The sequence below is a fragment of the Gouania willdenowi genome, chromosome 8 (assembly GCF_900634775.1).
Source record: "Gouania willdenowi chromosome 8, fGouWil2.1, whole genome shotgun sequence".
In the NCBI taxonomy this organism is placed as follows: domain Eukaryota; kingdom Metazoa; phylum Chordata; class Actinopteri; order Blenniiformes; family Gobiesocidae; genus Gouania; species Gouania willdenowi.
Window position 1 is genome coordinate 5,696,717 of NC_041051.1, and position 17,111 is coordinate 5,713,827.

Genomic DNA, 17,111 nt, shown 5'->3' on the forward strand with positions numbered 1-17,111 from the left:
TTGAGTAACAGTACTTCTACTTGAGAGGATATATCAGTACTTTTTACACCTCTGCTCATTTGATCCATAAAACTCTCGTAGACACATTTAATGCCAACATTTCCCTCCATTTTGCTACTGACTAAACTTCTGGTTAACGTAAAGACAAGAGCCCTATTTACAAAACCATTAAACAATAATGGAAGACAAGAAGAAATGCTTTTATTTTGAAAAGGGAATGTTTGACTTAGTTTGAAGCCGGTGTCACGTACTGAGTTTACCTACTGACATTATAACCCTAACCCTAACCCAATCCACATGTGCATATATGCGCATATACAATCTCAGTACGATGCAAACTCAGTACATGACACCGGTCCCAGGACCATTTTACTTTCCACTCGCAATGCATCATGGGGGAGGTTGAGTATGTCTAGTGTGCCCACTTTGCATGCTTAAAAAAAGTCCCCATACAGTATACATCTGTCTAATTCTCGCATACTCAATCTTGTCATACGATCTAATGTGAACGCGCTACATACTCATTGTGATGTCAGACATTTACAACACAGCCACAGTCACCCTTTACACATACAATTCAATGCTGATTACAATAAAAGATGACTTAAAAATTAACATTGTTCCCTGTCATAATCATATTAACAGAAAATAAGCACAAAAAAGAATGAGAAACACTGAGGTTGGACATTCCCAGATCCTTTTCCTCCAAAGTATCCTGCAGGCTTGTTTTGCTGTGTTGTAAACAGAGTTCAAACCTCGCCCTTAACTTAATACACACTTAAAAAGTGTTTTTCTTTAAGTTAAACTTCAATAGTTACAGCTATGTCAACACTATAAAATGTTTCAAGTGATGACTTTGAAGCACGTCTCACAAATTCAAACCAGTCACATTTGAACATTATCATTTATAAACCAGGTTTTTTGCCTGTTTTGAGCAGTTTCCAATTATTTTTTAGTGGAAAACCGAATTTTAATTAATTATATACAGAAATGATTATTTTTTTTAATGCTTATGGTTTCACTGGTTCAGGTTTTTTTCTACATAAGTACACATATCACACAAAGTCTTAACAGGAGTTTTTAAAAAAAAAACAACAAAGCCACAGCTAAGTGGCAGTTGGCTCATAATGACAGCTTTTATTTTGAAACACGTTAGAGTTCCGACACGAAAGCCCTTCAATTTGTCCTTGACACCTCCAACCAAAGTTGTCCAATGAAAAGTGGGCGGATCCCTTCATTAAGACATTGTTAAAACAGCCTCACCTTAGATTAAAGAGCAGTAAATTACAGCTGCCACCCAGTATGGTTAATACTGGGATGGTTTTACAAACACTTTCAATGTGTTTTTTTAAACTAAAGCACATATGTCAAACATTTAGAACATCCAACTGGGCCGACAGGAGAAAGTAAAAAATGAAAGCGAGAACATGAATCATTGTGTAAATGAAACTCAATCAAAGTTTTCTCTGTGCTTATATCGCATGTTGGCAGTCAGATTTTTAATGTTAAACTGTTGAAAAAAATCAAAATTCTTTTATTATTATTACATGTCATTTTCCTTGATGAACCTCTTGAGCCACTTTTTGCTGAAAATCCCAACCCATAACAAATAACGTTTTTCTAAGCTTCTACATGTCCTACATGGCTATTTTTTGTTCAGATTAAAGTAGAAGCCTAGTGGTTACAGATGATGTGAAATTTGGAAAATATATGATACTGAATGAAAATAAATTGTGTTTTAAATACAGAAATCTGTAGTCCGTCCAAAAAAAACCTCTAGATTTACATCAAATATAAAGCCAATTTCTCAGGCTATAAAAGCAGAAATAATGTTACTAATGTATGGACATCAACTGCAGCAAGTTCGGTGATAATAATACACAATGGTCGTCTTCTGATCGAGAGGTTGGGGGTTCGATCCCAGTACCTGACTATGTGTCGAAGTGTCCTTGGGCAAGACACTGAACCCTAAGTTGCTCCCAGTGGTCGACTAGCACCTTGCATGGCAGTCCTGTCCCACTGGTGTGTGAATGTGAGAGTGATTGGGTGAATGAGCTGATGTGTAAAGCGCTCTGAGACTGCTTCAGTGTGGTGATAAAGCGCTATATAAAATCAAGTCCATTTACAATTTGGATTTATCAAAATATGGAGTTTTATGCACATTAGAGCAACTTTTAAAAATAAACAATGAAGGTAAGACACAATTTGTCATCATTGCTGACATTTTCTGCAGTGTGCTATTCTCCCCGTGTACTTAAATCAGTTGCTGCTCGCCTTCATCTCAGTTATGCACTGTGGGTGGAGCAGCCCTGAAATGTGGGTGTTCCCATTCAAATCTGGCTTTACGCGCATTCTTCGGTTTGCGTAAGTCATTTTCCTCTTACTCGTTTCTAACCCTGGATTAAGTGCAGCGCCCCAATGAGGTCAAACATCCATAAAGGTGTTTCAAATTAAAAGTGAACTTAATCATTTTCACGGATTTTAATGACATTTACAAGCGTTGGGAAAATTCCATGTTTCTAGACAGCCCAAAAAAATTAGATCACCGCCTCCTTTCCTTAAGCACGCCTTCATTCACAGACTACGTGGTTTTGCTCTACTTACGCGCGGTGGGCGTGTCAGAAACCTGGACCCGAGAATACGAGCAGGAGAGAAGTGCGTAACTGCAGTCGCGCAAAAAAGCACTTAAGTCCAGATGGGAGAATAGACCCCTATATACGTACAAGTGAAAACTAGGGCTCAATATTGTTGAAATTACCAATTTTCCCGCCTAAAACCCACGGCCCATTTGTGATCAAATTGGTCCGTATTTGGCCCTTGAACCAAAATTAGTTTGCCACTCTGGAAATATAACAATTTTTTTTTTTTTTTTTAAAGTTAGTAAACGCTATTTTGATTATAATGTAATTCTAATGTTTTATTAATTAGGAATCATATTTTAATTATGTAGCAAAACTAAAAAAAACTAATAAAAATGTTTTTGACTTAATGAAGTGTCTGCTGCTTTACTCCCAACATCAGGAAAGGCCTCATGTATGTTTAACTACAATCATATCATCCACACCACTAGGGCACAAGAATACAAACACAGCTATGTTGAGCGTGTCTGCATCCGTTCACTCATTGGTTCAATAAAAACCTATGATGTGAGTCAGTTTGTGAGGCTGAGGTCACAGCTTAGGTCATCAGCCTCAGGGAATAGAAAGTCTGGCCTGTGTTTTCTTCTGTTTCTCTGAGGCGTCGTCAGCAGAAAGCATGGCTGACTGAATCACACTTCCTACTTTACTCATCCTCAGAGGAAAAGTTGCTTTATGGGTAAATAAAGTTTACGTTAAAAACGTTCTTGAAGCAACAGAAGGTGCCACGTGTTTTAATAAAGCAGATTTTAGTTTCAGGAATCTTTGTTGCACTAAACATCCACTCTCTCTCTTTTTATTACTTTTATATCTTCATATCATTATAACTAGAGGTGAAAGTAATGGATTACAAGTACTTACGTTACTGTAATTGAGTGTTTATAATGGGTACTTGTAAAAATTTCTAAATCAGTAACGTTACTTGTACTTCAGTACATTTTAAACAAAGTAATTCATTACATTTCTACACCCAACCGTTTCCTGAGTAAATTATTGTTTTTTGTTTTAAGATGATTGAGGCACTGTTTTAGAGTTCATAAATCTAGCTATACTTAGAGCATGATCATTTTTAAAAAAAAATTGAATTTAATTCATTGGTGTTATTTTATTTAAAAAAGAATTGTACATTTTGGCAAATCTTTTATTTTATACAGATGCCTTTGTGGAAAACAGATTAAGTTCCAACTGTGCAAGATTTCCTGTTTATACATGAGACGTTTACTGTATGCAAGGGAACCGTGGCAACAGTTTATTACCAAAAATAAACATGGGGGGTGAAAGTAACTAGTAACTTTTACTTTAAGGACTATTTAATACTTTTTACTTGTACTTGAGTACAATTTCAATCAAATAACAATACTTCTATTTGAGTTGATATATCAGTACTCTTTACATCTCTGGATATACAGTATAACCTGGAGTCACCTCTGCAGCTGAAACTGCTCTGATATATCAATTTAACGTACAATTCAAAAAATAGTTGCTTGAATGTCAGTGAGCTCTCGCTCATGTTTATAATCATAGTTTCATAAATGTGAATAAATATGTATGAGTATGTTAGTTGTACAACAATACATATACATATACGTACATATATATATGTACATACATTATTACATTATTATATATACTTATACTAAAACTATACAACTATACTATTGTATGTATTCTATAAATTATTCTGTATGCAACTTTGTACAAATTATTGTAATACTTGGAACTTAAACCTCTGCCAAATGCCAAATATCCTCTTTGCCAGATATTGACAGTTATCTGGATCAATGATCCTGATCATGGTAACGTGATCATTCACACTTTAGATAAGGATTATTTGATTGTTCAAACTCATCCTGAATCAGTGTATTGATCCGGATCCCCTCCAAAATGTAATGGAATCTTCTAAGGCCTAGGCAGTTATTTTCAATCTGCAAATAAAACAGGCAGTGGCTACCCATACGGTAGACGTATCAATGTACCGACATTCTATCCGTACGCAGCGTCACTCATTGGCCAGTTAAGGTCACGTGACTAAGACTAAACCTAACCCTACACGCTAAAAATTGGTGTGATATAGGGTTATAACCTAACCCTAACCCTAACCCTAAACCTAACCCTAATCCTAAGACGCTACGTGTACTTTGGTAAACGTACCAATAGCACTGGGGTTTGTGCATACGGCAACCGTACAAATCAGAATCAGAATCAGAAACGTTTATTTCACCAAGTACAGTTTTAAAAAACAGCGTGACTCAGTAGTCGGTGCGCAGAACAGAAAAAAACCAAACACAAACCAGTAACAGTAATAATAATAATGATAGGTATAAAGAATAAAGGATAGATAGAGGATCAGGATAAAAGATACATATATATATATATATATATATATATAACTGTATTCAATACTATCACTTTCTCAGATGAAAATAGTATAAAAATATCTCAGCTGGTGTATCTTGTCACTTTGTGCACTAATAACTCTGGCTACTTTATAATTGTAACACAGTATAACAATGTGTGATAGAAAAATGGGGTCATGATAAGGAAAAGGATGGGAAACACTGGCCTTAGGTCTATCTTTGGTTAAAATGTTGTCAAAATCCATTCAGTTAAGTTAAGGTAACAAATAAATAAATAAGCACCAGTGAAAACATTTCCTCCTTGGTAGAAATAATGAATCATGCTGATGAAGATGCGGTAAGAAGAGTCTAATAGATGAGATAACTGATTTAAATGACATAACGATCGATCTATTGCAAATCAAAATGTGATTTTTTGAAATTTCGCCAATGATGAGAGATACTGATCAGGAATCAGTATATTGATCCTGATCTCCTCCAAACTTTTATGAAATCTTCCATCTAACTTTGGGTAAAAATTGTCAAAAGTACTTTTAAAACTTTTTTTTATCTGTTTATTCTGTTAGGTACTTTTGACAAAATCCCACTGACAGACAAACAAACAAAAAAACAGGTGAATAAATGTCAGTGAAATTATAACACAGTGATTCATAAATCCACCTGTTATTAATATTACACACCACAGCTGCAAAAAGCAATGGGGTCACACAGGATGTAAAATATGTATTTGGACTTTCAAAAGTTGTTGAATAAAGAAAGACAATAACTATCCAGAATGTAATAGAGTCTGATAGAGGGTTTAGAGCAGTGGTTCTCAAATGTAAGTAAGTGTACCTCTAGGGGTACGCGATGGCATAGAGAGAGAGAGAGAGGCATTTAATCTTTTTGTGTGTACATGGTTCTCACACTTGCTTTGGCAATGTAAACCTGTTTTCCCATGCCAATAAAGCTATTTTGAATTTGAATTTGAATTTGAGAAAGAGAGAGAAAGAGAGAGAGAGAGAGAGAGAGAGAGAGAGAGAGGAAAATTAACAAATGAAGTGTTAGTCTTGGTCCCACCCCAGGCGTGATGTGACCGGAAATTATTAGAACTATAGAAATAAATCCATTCAGGAGCAACTAAATCAGTGTTTTTCAACCTTAGGGTCAGGACTCCATTTGAGGTTGCCTGAAATTTCCGAAGAATTTAAATAGATTTTTGAAATTGTTTTTTTTTTTTTAATAAAAACAACACACAATCTTAAATAACTGTATTTCTATACTTTCACATTGTGAATCTACTTTAACTAATATACAGTAAAAAAAAAAACAATATATATATATATATATTTGAGCTGAGCTCATACATGATCAAAACATGATAAAAAAAAATGAATTGTAAAAAAAATGTATTTGGTGTCGCCAGAAATTCTTGATATCAAAATGAGGTCCACTGCACTAAATACTGTTTCATTCCATTTATGTACAAAATGAGATTCTTTAAAATGTGTGTTATCACTCATTCATTCCATCATTATGCTCTATAGTTGTTTTTAAATAGTTTTCTAAGCAAAATGTTGTAGTCAGTAGAAGTGATTCTTGTCTAGCTGTTTAAAACAAGTTCGGCTGAACTACGGCCAAGCCCGTAGATTGTCTCCGTGCCAAATAGCACGTACCACGTTGCCGAGAATTCAGTCAAACGACTTCAATGAGCAGTAACGGAGGAGTAGTCATTTGAACTACCCCCCCCCCCGCCGTTTCCACTAACTTTCGCAATATTTGACACACAAATTAATGAGAAAATAACTTTAATGGAAATTGCCAAAAAGAAAGGAAGAATTGTGCGAGGCATAATCGTAATCTACATAAATTACCTTTGAAACAATATATCACATGACTATGTTCCCATAAATGAAGAAGAAGAAGAAGAAGAAGAAGAAGAAGAAGAAGAAGAAGAAGAAGAAGAAGAAGAAGAAGAAGAAGAAGAAGAACAAAGTGTGGTTGCTTTCAAAACAAGAATAGCTTGAGATTTTCACTTACGGTAAGAAGAGTACGAGTAGATATTTAATTTCCAAGCTCGATTTCTATCTGCTCGTTCCATGATCCCTCGCTCGCTCTCGCTGTGTGCCACACTGAACTGTCTGAGTCACACTGTGCCATACATCATGATACGGAGTGGTGATACCAAGGTATTACCACACGCTCAGCACAACCAGGGCCAGCACACACCATTGATAACCAAAACACTGGCCCATTATGTTGGCGTTACACATGAGCAACGGGGGTGGGGTGGGGGTGTGGGGGTGTCTAAAAAGCATGACTTGGAGACACATGGTTTGAGCCCAGTCCTTGGCCTCTGTTTTCTGAACACCACTTATCTTTCTGCTCAGCTGCTCTGGTGGTTTTTTACAGACCGAAGGGCAGAACGGAGGCGACGAAATTCACTCCACATACCACGAGCAAACTGGTGTTGACAGAGGAGCAGCTCTGGACAAGTGTGGATGCGTTCCTAATGTGTTTGTGAGACAGACAGAAGACAGATAGGGGACACGGTCAGGTTGGGGAGACGTGTCCACCCTACGCCACCCCCGCCACACGCCGACTATCACTTACTTACTTTATATGATTACGTCAACAATTTCAACCAAACTCGGTTGTTAGAAAGGCTTAAGCAATCCTATTAATATCTAAATCATTTACCAAAGTGCAAGCAAAACCACTGCCATCAGTAACTTCAACATTATTTAGTCAACTCACACCTCATAAATAAATCAGTGTCCAGCTAATTTAATAAACATTATTTCAACGTAATTAAATTTGTTTTACCGTGTTGTTTTCATTGGACTGACTTAACCGTTATCTGTATATATAACTTAACTCTATTTAGTTAGACCAACTAAACTACAGATTATAATTCCAACATAACAGACTTAAATAAAGGTGGCAACTACTGGATTCTTCTGTACATAACTGGTCTTCATTATTCTAATTACATTAAGTTGAAGTAGACTCACTAAAACATATTTTGTCAACAATTTTCCACACAGTGTGGTTAAGTTAAATAAACATTTTATCAATAAAACTTGATAACTTTGTCTGCATAAGTTCAGAATATTGTAATTAAACATCTTCCACCTTCTATAAATCCTTTAAAATGTTTTAACAAGCAGTCTACAAAAATAAATAAAAACACCATTCACTCATTGGTAATCTCTGACACTGCTTAAATCAGCCTTTAACGCCACCACGACACATTTTAAAAGCTCAAGCAACATCTTGACTACAAAGGGTCATCACCATGTCATTAAACTGGAAGTGGCCATATTGGAGGTACTCAGCAGGTAAACAAAGCAGATCCCAAACGTTGAACGAAAGGAAATGTTGAGTTATTGCCGTGTTTTTGGCTGTATCAATCGGTCAGACCGTGAACAACATTTAGAGTTTTATAGACTGCCAAAAGTTAGAACAAATCAGGGAGAACAATGTAAAAAGTTATGAGAGGAAAGGAGGCGTTAGTGGCTAGCGAAGCTAAACCAGGATCAACGAGGCAAAAATCTGAAAAACATCCAAATTGTTTGGCCCATTACTTGTCAGGTAAGTGAACGGTTGGTAGCAGCAACTCCTAAAGGTCCCATGTCATGCTATTTTTCACCCATCTCCATTTGTTCTAAGAACCCTAAAAATATAGTATTTGAGGTTATTTTCCAAAACTCGTGAGTTTTAGCCTCTGAAAAGTCACTTTCTGACCAACTCTACACAAACAGGCTGATTTGCGTCCTACTTATGCATATTCATAAGTGGGTGTGTCTATAGACAGGACACTGACTTCCTCCTCCCCGCATGGTGACGTAGGATCAGAGGACGGCCCACCCTCCTTCCACCCACTCCGGAGCAGAGCTCATGCTACTTTATAAACACGAGACAGAGCGTGGGGGCGGGGCGTTCACTGTAGACTGTAGAAAATACATACATAGCACTGTGCGAAGGATGCTGAAATGCTCACCTTTGTGGGCGTGTTTGTTTACATGTCAATCACAGCAGAGAGCTTCCTGGAGGCGTGGCTTCTCCAGCTCAGTGCTGCGTCAAATTCGTCATCAAAGTGGAAACACGTCATCAAATTAGAGCGAGGTGTTTGTGCTCACCCTGCAGTAAGAAAGGAGCAAATCACCCTCTAACTAACGATTGAGGGAATCAATGAAAAAAACACTTTGGCCATGTGTATGAGAAAACCCTCTATAGAGAGAGTGCGTGGATGGACGAGTCACTGAAAGAGGAAAAGAAGAGGACGAAGACGAGGATGAAGAGTGGGAGGAGATAGGTGACAGGGGGAATCTCTGAGATGGATGAAAAGGTGAGAGAGGAGAAGGAGGAGGAAGAAGGGGGTGTTGGTAGTCCAGGTGTTCCCCTCACAGCCGTGTGGTCAGCCAATGTGCTCTAAGAATTTGACACAAGTTTGGTGTAAAAAGTCTTCTCATTCATGCACGACATCCATAACAAACACACATTCACAAGAAAAGTTAAAACAAACAACACTTTTTTCACAGTTTCTCTTTAAAACTCTACATTTCTACTTCTACAAAACGTTTCACTTTCTGTATTTTTCCAGATCCCCTGAGTTCCAGCCAAACATGTGGAAACTATCTGTTCTGTCCTCATGGCAGGGTTAAAGACAAGCCCCAAGTCTGCACTGGGACCGAAACGTAAGGAAAAAACACCAGATCGACAAGGAAAAAACTGACCTTCAAAGTCTGATATGATCCCTTCCAAGTGAGCGTTGACAGTCGAATCAGACATTTTTTAGGGGACCCAGTGAGTGAGTTTGGCTGAGAGGGTAAGAGACGAGAGAGAGAGAGGGAGTAGGGTTCCCGTTCCCCAGCAAGGAAAACGTCTTCCTCAAGCTCAGTCCCGCTTTTAAACAAATCCCAAATTAGGAGCCCGTGTAAAAGCCAGAGGAGGGGAGGGAGAGGAGGAGGAAAAACAGCAGCTCACTGATCCAAACCTTCTCCTTATCTCCCCTCTCCTTCCTACGGCAACTGCTTCTTTTTCTTTTTTTCTTCTTCCTTCTTCTCCTTTTTCTCAACTTCCAGAGCTCAAAATGTGCAAGCAATGACAAACCCCCTCCCACTCTCTTTCTGGCTTACCCCCCCCTTTCTCCTTCCTTCCATATCTCCCTCCCTTTCTGCAAAATCTCTCCTTTGGACTCTTCTTGAAACTCACATTATTTACCACTGCTGATTGAATTATTCACACACAAACACTGTAAAGCTGTTGAGCACATGGAGAGTTAAGGAGAACTCAAACCCTTCCACAGATCAGCATGAAATGAAGGGAAAAGTTACACACAGGGTACTGATATATCCTAATCAAGTAGACGTTCTGTTACTGGATGGAAACTGTACTCAAGTACAAATAAGTCATACATGAAATACTCAAGTACAAGTAAAAAATAAGTAGCTCCATTAAATAGTACTCTTCAAAGTAAAAGCTACTAGTTACTTTCACCCCCCACGTGTATTTTTGGTAATAAATATTGCCAAGTATAAACTTAAAAAGGAAGAAACAAATGCATCTGTATTAAATAAAAGATTTGTCAAAATGTACAATTTTTTTTTTTTCTTTAATGAAATAACACTAATAAATTAAATTCAAAATAAAAAATTCCCAGGCTGTAAATACATTAAGTTAATAATTTATTTATAAAGCGCTTTTTGCAGATAAAATCACAAAGTGTTGTACAGAAAAGAGGAGAATTTAAAACAACAGAAGCAGCATCATAAAAGGATAATTCAAATTAAAATACAGTTAACTAAAAGCTTTCAAGACTTCAACAGTTTCTTAAAAGTGACCACACAGTTGAGCTCCCTGAGAGACTGGTGCAGGTTATTCCAGAGTCTGGGGGCCACAGCCTGGAACGCCAGGTCTCCTCGGGTTTTAAATTTAGTTTTTGGGGTCTTTAGGAGACACTGAGGGGCCTGACCATGTAACGTTGGAAAATTCAGAACTAAAATGTTAAACTCTATTCAAAGTTTGACCACATTTATAAATTTTAAAACTGAGAAAATAACCAGCATTCAATGTTGTTTTGGTACTGTGCATTACATTAAATCTGATTGGTCGACGATGATGTGATGCATTTGATTGTTGTCTGCTCATTTCATTTTTTGTAGTTTCACAAAGTCTGTTGATCATTTTAAGATCAAAAAATTATAAATACGTAAAGCTGCTATTTGGAGTTTCTGAGAAACGTCTCAATGTCCCGCCCTAATCAGCTCCACTTCCTCCCACTGCCTCTCCCAATCTACCAGAAGCCACGCCTCTACTGTTATGCATGCGCATCGCGGAACATACAGTAACAAGGTTGCATCGGGTCACATTGATATAGATCTATAGGTCAGGTAAGAGCCAAAATCATATTTACCTGTTTGCTATTGTGCACAGTTCCGAATTTATTTTGATTGACAGTCTCAAAAACAGGAAGTCGAAGCCTATTGGCTGGGCGCAGTCGGCTATCGTTTCCATTTCTATAGGTGTCTATAGGATGAAGGAGGGACTTATACACACTGTTGAAGACTTTGCTTTTAAGAAAAGCTTTTAGATAACTGGATTTTAAACTATTTTATGATGCTGCTCCCATGTTTTATTATTCTTTTATGATGTTGCACTTTGTGATTTTATTTGTGAAAAGCGTTTTATAAATACATTTCTTATTTACTTACTTACAGTAATGTATATGAATGACCACCAGCAGTAGACCATAGTAAAAGACTAGTTAGGTATTTTTTTCGCATTTCAAAAGAATCATACATAAACATCAGATATCAGCTTTAAGTTCAAGAAAAGTAAATGATTCAGAAAAATACTCAAAAAAGTACAAGTAGCCATAAATCCAACTCAATTACAGGAACGTGAGTACTTGTAATGTGTTACTTTCACCTCTGGTCACTATGGACTAATATGGTGAAAAAGATGCAGACGTCAATAAATAAGTAGCATAATGACATAATGACCATGTGAATGAGCCTCTGTGTAACAGGGGAATCCAAGGGAAAAGAGTGGGCAGGGGCTGCGCTGTGTGTGTGTGTGTGTGTGTGTGTGTGTGTGTGTGTGTGTGTGTGTGTGTGTGTATGTGTCTGTGTGTGTGTGCATGTGTGTGTGTCTGTGTGTGTATGCATGTGTGTGTGTGTGAGTGTGTCTGTGTGTGTGTGCATGTGTGTGTCTGTGTGTGTGTGTGTGTGTGTGTGTGTGTGTGTGTGTGTGTGTGTGTGTGTGTGTGTGTGTGTGTGTGTGTGTGTGTGTGTGCGTGTGTGTTCATGTGTGTGTGTGCATGTGTGTGTGCATGTGTGTGTCTGTCTGTGTGTGCATGTGTGTGTCTGTGTGTGTGTGCATGTGTGTGCATGTGTGTGTGTCTGTGTGTGTGTCTGTGTGTGTGTGTGTGCGTGCATGTGTGTGCATGCGTGTGTGTGCATGTGTGTGTGTCTGTGTGTGTGTGCATGTGTGTGTGTGCGCGTGTGTGTGCGTGCGTGTGTGTGTGTGCGCGCGTGCGTGCGTGTATGTGCGTGTGTGTGTGTCTGTGTGTGTGTGCATGTGTGTGTGTGTGTGCGCGCGTGCGCGCGTGTGTGTGTGCGTGTGTGTGCGCGCGTGTGTGTGTGTGCATGTGTGTGTGTCTGTGTGTGCATGTGTGTGTGTGTGTGCGCGTGTGTGCATAGAAGCAGAAGGTATAAAGTAGTGGAAGTTTTGAGGGATTGAATATGAATGACTGCACTATGATGATAATCATTTGATGGCCTGAGGGCAACTATTAAAGTGAGTCTGTGTGGAAAACCCCTGGGAACCCTGAGCAATTCATCAGGATAACATTAGTGAAGACAGGAAACACACAATTTCCAGGTGTGTGTGTGTGTGTGTGCATTCTTTGGGATTCTCCTACTGAGCAGCAGTGCCTCAGGTCATCCAATCATTGAATGGTACCATGATCATTCACATTTTAAAGCACAGGCAATTGACAGCCCGGGGGCCACATGCGGCCCTCGTCAAATTTGGTGCGGGCCCCCCAAAACAAAATTGTAATTCATGAAGTTGGAAGTTATATGATACAGAGCATAACACACAATACTCCAGAAACACAGAAAAACAACAGCAAAATGCACAAAAAGTGAATAAAAGTACACAAAATGATGACAAATACAACTACATATACAAAAGGACACCAAAGACAAACGAAATACAAATGAAATTGCACAAAATGACACCAATAACAAAAACACAAGTAATGGCTTGAAAAAGGCAACAAAAATTAGTAGCTTTTTTAAAGAGTTGTGCCACAATTTATTATTGTTGAGAAAAATGTCTGTGTATGTAAAAATGTGTCCTATAATATGAAATGAAATTGACAAATGTTTCTGTGTACCCCCTGAGATGTATTCAAGTCATACCTGTCAAGATTTGGATTTGAAAATAAGGGAAATTTTCTGGCGCCCATTACCAGCCGTCCCACCCGCCCAACCCAGCTCCAGTATCCTTTATATTTTAAGACAGGTGTACAATAAATCTAAAATACCCACTTGTCAACCACTTACTAAATACAATTATGTGATTAGAATCTGGTAGGTCGACCTTTATTAACATTAAAATGCTGTGTACATTCCTACTAGGGCTGGGCAATATGGACCAAAACTCATATCTCAATATATTTTCTCAAAATGGTGATATATGATATAAATCTAGATAATTTCATCAAATAAAGTCTGACCAGAAAGAGAATTCTGGGTTAAATTTGCTAAACAGGGACAAACAGCTGATCAATATGTGTCACTCATTAATGTTGTTCTGAGAAGTAAAAGCAGTGACTCCTAAAACTAGTATTTGATACATAATAAGCTAATAATATATTTATATATATATATATATATATATATATATATATATATATATATATATATATATATATATATATATATATATATATATATATATAATATATATATAGTTTTCTATATCGCCAAAATAGAAAACTCGGTACATCTTGAATCTCGATATATCGCCCAGCCCTAATTCCTAAATAAAAACATAAATGTATATATGAAGCACATGTGTTTATTTAATATACTTACAGTTCATATACAAGTCAACACATTGTATATTTACTGTTAATTTAACATTGTTTGTCTTTAAGTTTGACATTTACATTTTATTTTCATTACATATTTAATTTCTCATGCTCACTCATGTGGTTCTCTGGTATTCACTAATAACTTATTAGACACATTTATTACAGATTCTTTAACACTTTTTAAAGTGTATATTTGTGGGGCTTGTGATTGGCTGATTTTTCATGGTGACTTACGTGGTTCCTTCTGCTGTGGTAGATGTTAAAATATTAGTTATTAATCTAACACTACGTGTAACTGTGTCACATCCTGCTGCTCTTTATGAAGATAAACTCTACGTCACATTTTACAACGTATTTACACCAGTTCTTTGTTTTTCTTCACTGGAACGTCTTCATTCATCATCTCTTTTCTGAGTTGTTTCCGGGTTTGTTGCTGATGTCAGCACTAATCTCGCGAGAACAGTCACTCAGGCCATTTCAGGTGGAAGTTCTCGCGAGGCTAGTGACAGCGTTCAGTTCAGTAAGGCATCTTTTAATTATTATTACATTAAAATACGGGATATTTACGGGAAAACACTAATACAGGAAGATGGCGGGAAAGAGGGGTAAGATACGGGAGTTTCTTGGCCAAAACGTTATACTTGACAGGTATGATTCAAGTACCCCTAAGGGTACACGCGCCCCCAGTTGGGAACCATTGGTTTAGAAGGCAGATGGATAGACAGTGTAGCAAAAGTGAACAAACTCATGTTTAGCTGTTTAGAAAAAAAAACTAGAAAAGCTTGATATTTTATGTGCAGAATTGCATCAACAGCCGAGTACAAACTGATCTATTAAATCAAATGTTAATAATCCAGTCTGATCCTACACCTGTGTTGAGGAAACGTGACATGAAAAACAAGGGCTTTCTGTCTTTGGCTTTATTCCAGCTCTAAAAAATGCTGATTGTCTGAGGTATGTAGCAACAAGTTGGGATTTGAACAACCGTATTTTGACCAAAATGACTCAATCCTTAAAGTTTTCCTTCTTTAACAGATGTCAGGAAGGACACAAAGCTGAGGTTAGAAGACAAACAAAACAGTAAAAATCTAAAATAAAGGCTCAACTGTCTGATAACTGGAAACTTTCTCCAGTAGAGGTCAGCGTTAAACCTTCAAATAAAACCTGATACTTAGGCCACAATGTCATGTTATTAGTCAAGTGCTCATTTTTTTATACCATAGTTTTCATGGTGCAGACTAGATTTTTTTAAGTGACAATAATTAGACTATGACTAATTAAAAAAATCTATATGATCAAAAACTATATCATAATATATATTTTGGTAACTAAAAAAAACCAAACTATAATTACGTTTGAGTTTTCAAAGTCACTGTCGATTTTCCTCTAATTTTGGGTTTTTAAAGTAATTTTTGTGTCATTTCATGTGTTTTTAAAATAATTTTGTGTATTTTTGTTGTTATTTGTAATTTTTTGAGTGACAATAAGTAGACTATGACGAATTTAAAAAAAATTAGGTGATTGAAAACTATATCATAAGATATTGATAGTTTTGGTAACTAATAAAAACAAAAGTATAATTTCATTACATGGTGTGAAATTCCATCAGAAGTGATTTTGTCATGTGTTCTTACATATCAATCACATTAAATCTGTCTGTGCGTATTTACAAATATTAATAACATCACATATCGTTGTCTAAATGAACTCTGTCAGGGGCCACAAAACTTGGATTTGTTTAGGAAAATTATCGCTACAATCTTTAATATAGTTAAAAAAACAAAAAAAAAAGAAAAAAAAAACACAAAAAAACAAACAAAGGTATTTGTGTGTTTTAACTGAATGGATTAATAAAAGTTAATACTTTTATTTAGGTTTTAAAACAAAAACACAATCATTTAAACAAATACATAATACGTCATTTTGTGTATTTTCCTCTCATTATGAGAGTTTTTTTTCAGAGTTACTTTGTTGATTTTCCTCTAATTTGGGGTTTTTAGAGTCATTTTTGTATATTTTGATGATGTTTTGTATGTTTTTGTAGTCGTTTCATGTGTTTTTAAAAAAAAATTGTGTAATTTTGTTGTTATTTGTAATTTTTTGAGTGACAATAAGTAGATTATGACTAATCAAAAAAATGTGTATGATCAAGAATGATATAATATATATTTTGGTAACTAAAAACAAAGTATAATTTCATCACAAGGGGAAAAATTCCATATTGTTGTTTAATTGAACACTGTTAGGGGTCACAAAACTGGGATTTATTTAGGAAAATTATCGCTACAATTTTTAATACAATTAAAAAAAAAAGTATTTGTGTGTTTTGAATGAATGAATGAATGAATAAACAAATATATGTTAATACTTCAATTTAGGTTTAAAAACAAAAATAAAATAATTTAAACGAATACATAATTAACAATGAGTCATTTTGTGTATTTTCCTCTCATTATGTGAGTTTTTCGGAGTCACTTTGTTGATTTTCCTCTAATTTTGGGTTTTTAAAGGCGTTGTTGTGTATTTTTGTTGTTATTTGTACATTTCTGTAATTTTAGGAGTGACAATAAGAAGCCTATGATTAATTAAAAAAGTTATGTGATCTGATCAAAAACTAATAAAAACGACACTATAATTTTGTCACATGGGGTAAAAAATTCCATCAGAAGTTATTTTATGTATTTTTTCTTACACATTCATCACATCAAATCTGTCTGTGTATCTTTACAAATATTAATAACATCCCATATCAGATTGATTAGTGGTAATTTAATATTTTAAAATGTTCATTAACTCTTACACCTTATATTTTTAAATCTTAATGTTGGTTGACTAAAACAAGACTAAAACTGAAACAGTCCTGATGACTAAATTTGGACTGAAACAGTTGCATTTTAGTCAAAAGACTATGACTAAAACTAAATCAAAACAACATTCACGCTGTAAGCTTTGATACAGCAAAGAACAAAGGTTTTTGTTTTTAATGTCTGTGTGTATTTACAAATATTAATAACATCCTATATTATATTG

At 36.1% G+C, this 17,111-nt stretch overlaps 1 protein-coding gene across 4 annotated transcripts in view; it reads right to left on the minus strand.

The window, feature by feature from the left end:
- Positions 1 to 17,111, minus strand: part of LOC114467963 (septin-9-like) — a 156,527-nt gene that overhangs the window by 81,623 nt on the left and 57,793 nt on the right. The window contains exon 1 of one of the 4 annotated variants that reach the window (XM_028454520.1): positions 9,712 to 10,006. The exons of the other annotated variants lie outside the window; for them this stretch is intronic. Coding sequence (XP_028310321.1) covers positions 9,712 to 9,766 — 55 coding nt within the window. The 5' untranslated portion in view covers positions 9,767 to 10,006. Of the gene's footprint in view, positions 1 to 9,711; positions 10,007 to 17,111 lie in introns of those variants that run through there. 4 annotated transcript variants of the gene reach the window in all.